The following is a 2,253-nucleotide window of genomic DNA, read 5'->3' on the forward strand; positions in this document are numbered from 1 at the left end:
CACACACACACACACACACACACACACACACACACACACACACACACACACACACACACACAAAGAAAGTCTGCGGACAGTGTTACCTAGGCAGGTTTTGCCGTCGTCCGTCAGTCGGTATCCGGTGTGACAGGTGCACTGGACCAGTCCTCGAACCATCTGACACTTCTGGGAGCAGCCTCCGTTATTCTGGTTACAGTTGTCCTCGCTTGAGCGTGGCCCTACGCGCACAGCGGAACCATTACAGCAACATCAACACAGCTTGCTGATTCAGTATATATGACACACAAGCTGTAAAAGCATCTGGCAAATCTGGAACCTTGAGAAATCTGAAGGGCTGACTATGTTGAAGTCTGTTCATGTTTGTAAACTATACTCTATGAAATCAATTTGAACATTACTTGGGAGGATTTGTATTTTCGCTGCACTTCTACTATTTAGATTAACATTTCACCTTGTTCAAACCCAGTAAATTAAATGGTAACTGAAATTTCTATTTAAAAACCTAAACAATTTGACCTAAAAACCTGATAGTGTGTGTGAATACTTACGGCAGTCGTGATGTGGGTGCTCATCAGTCCCATCACCACAGTCGTTAATCTCGTTACACACCTTCCTCTGACCAATACAACGTCCATTCCCACACTGGAACTGGTCAGGAGCACAAGGAGGACTCTCTGTGGAGGAGACGTGACAACACAGGTAGGAGACAACACAAGTCAGCCAAATGACACAAGTTTTCTATAGTTTAATGACAGTCGCATCGAGTTACGTTAAATCTGCGTAGCCCAGAGTATTATTTATTTTCTATAATACTCATTGGTATTCATTAGTGCATGCAGAGTGTTTGAAAAATGATCACATTTTAAAACAGAAGCTAAACATGTAAACGTACAAATAAGCTAAAAGAAAAGAAAAAGGTACAGTATATTTGCAGCTAAAGTTAATYAGTATTTAATATAGTAAACTCCAGTACACAAAAACAAAGTACATATTTTATCACATTTTCTCTGCTGTTGCCAAAATTTTTCTTTCACTCAAAAAATAAGGAGAGGAGAAAAAAAAGAAAATGAAAACTGATTTTCTCAGTCGAGGATGGCCGTGCTGGGTAGTCATGACTACAACAAAAAGCTTGTGTTATATTTAGCCGCTGAAAACACAACTTCTAGCCTCACCAGTTTTCTCACATCCCTCTTCATCGCTGCGATCCGAGCAGTCGTCTTCACCATCGCATCTCCATGACAACCGGACACACCGGCCAGTTCCACAGCGGAACTGGTCGGCCATGCACATGGATGTGGCTGCAGGACACAAACACGAGTCACGTCAGGGATATGAGATTTTGTTCCTGCTTCACTTTTTCTGTTGGTTTTTTTTTTTTTTTTTAATGTGCTCGTCTGCAGAACATTGCAAAAAAAAGGTTGTGTTTCTGCACCGGCAGCTACTCACTGCAGTTTTTCTCGTCCGACTGGTCGTCACAGTCATGTTCGCCGTCGCACCTCCAGCCAGAGTTGATGCACATGCCACTGCTGCACATGAACTCTACTGACCTGCAGGGTTGGTGGGAAGCTGCAGATATATACACAACGTTCATCAGTGACTTTATTGCAGGGGGCCCGAACTTTGACACAGAATCACATCTCTGGTCCAAACTTCAAACAGCCTTTATTTTTATTAAATATTTATTCTGTGAGACCAACCGCACAAACGGTTCACAGCCTGTGATGTGTTGTTTGGGTATAYCCAATTGACACAATTTTAACTTTTTTTCTGCACTGTAAATAGGCAATAAATTAATACATTTTATGATAAATTAAAATGAGTTCATTACAAAAAATGTTGATCATTTTCATTTGCCTACTTCTTTTCTTCATGACTCCCTATTTTTCTGCTCCTAAACATAAGGAGAGAACTCTTGCATTAGGTAGCATGTAGCATGTKTCTTTGGTTTTCCGACGTCTTCTTTCATTTTGGGTTTGCGAAGGTTTTCTTTTACTTTTACACCACATAAACTACCATAAMCTTCATCAGCAACGTGAGGGTGACCACAGTTATTTTATGAAGCCAGAGGGAGAGACATACAGAATACAGCTTGGATAGAGATAAGATTTTGTCTACTTCTGCTGCCTTTCATTTATTTATGATTTGTATTTTAATTATATTGAATTTATGTTGTTTTTAATGAAATTAATGAATAAACATTATTATTATTATTTGGTGACTTAATTATGAATTGAGCTCGACATGCTCTTG

General features: G+C 39.9%; 1 protein-coding gene across 5 annotated transcripts in view; it reads right to left on the reverse strand.

Moving 5' to 3' along the window:
* lrp4 (low density lipoprotein receptor-related protein 4) overlaps positions 1 to 2,253 on the reverse strand; it is a 142,193-nt gene that overhangs the window by 37,491 nt on the left and 102,449 nt on the right. For all 5 annotated transcript variants that reach the window (XM_014010624.1, XM_014010623.1, XM_014010625.1 and 2 more), the window contains 4 exons: positions 1,450 to 1,569; positions 1,176 to 1,301; positions 552 to 677; positions 87 to 221 (listed from right to left, as the gene is read on the reverse strand). In XM_014010624.1, the coding sequence (XP_013866078.1) occupies positions 87 to 221; positions 552 to 677; positions 1,176 to 1,301; positions 1,450 to 1,569 (507 nt within the window). The remainder of the gene's footprint in view (positions 1 to 86; positions 222 to 551; positions 678 to 1,175; positions 1,302 to 1,449; positions 1,570 to 2,253) is intronic.

Source organism: Austrofundulus limnaeus, unplaced genomic scaffold (assembly GCF_001266775.1).
Source record: "Austrofundulus limnaeus strain Quisiro unplaced genomic scaffold, Austrofundulus_limnaeus-1.0 Scaffold71, whole genome shotgun sequence".
Lineage (NCBI taxonomy): Eukaryota > Metazoa > Chordata > Actinopteri > Cyprinodontiformes > Rivulidae > Austrofundulus > Austrofundulus limnaeus.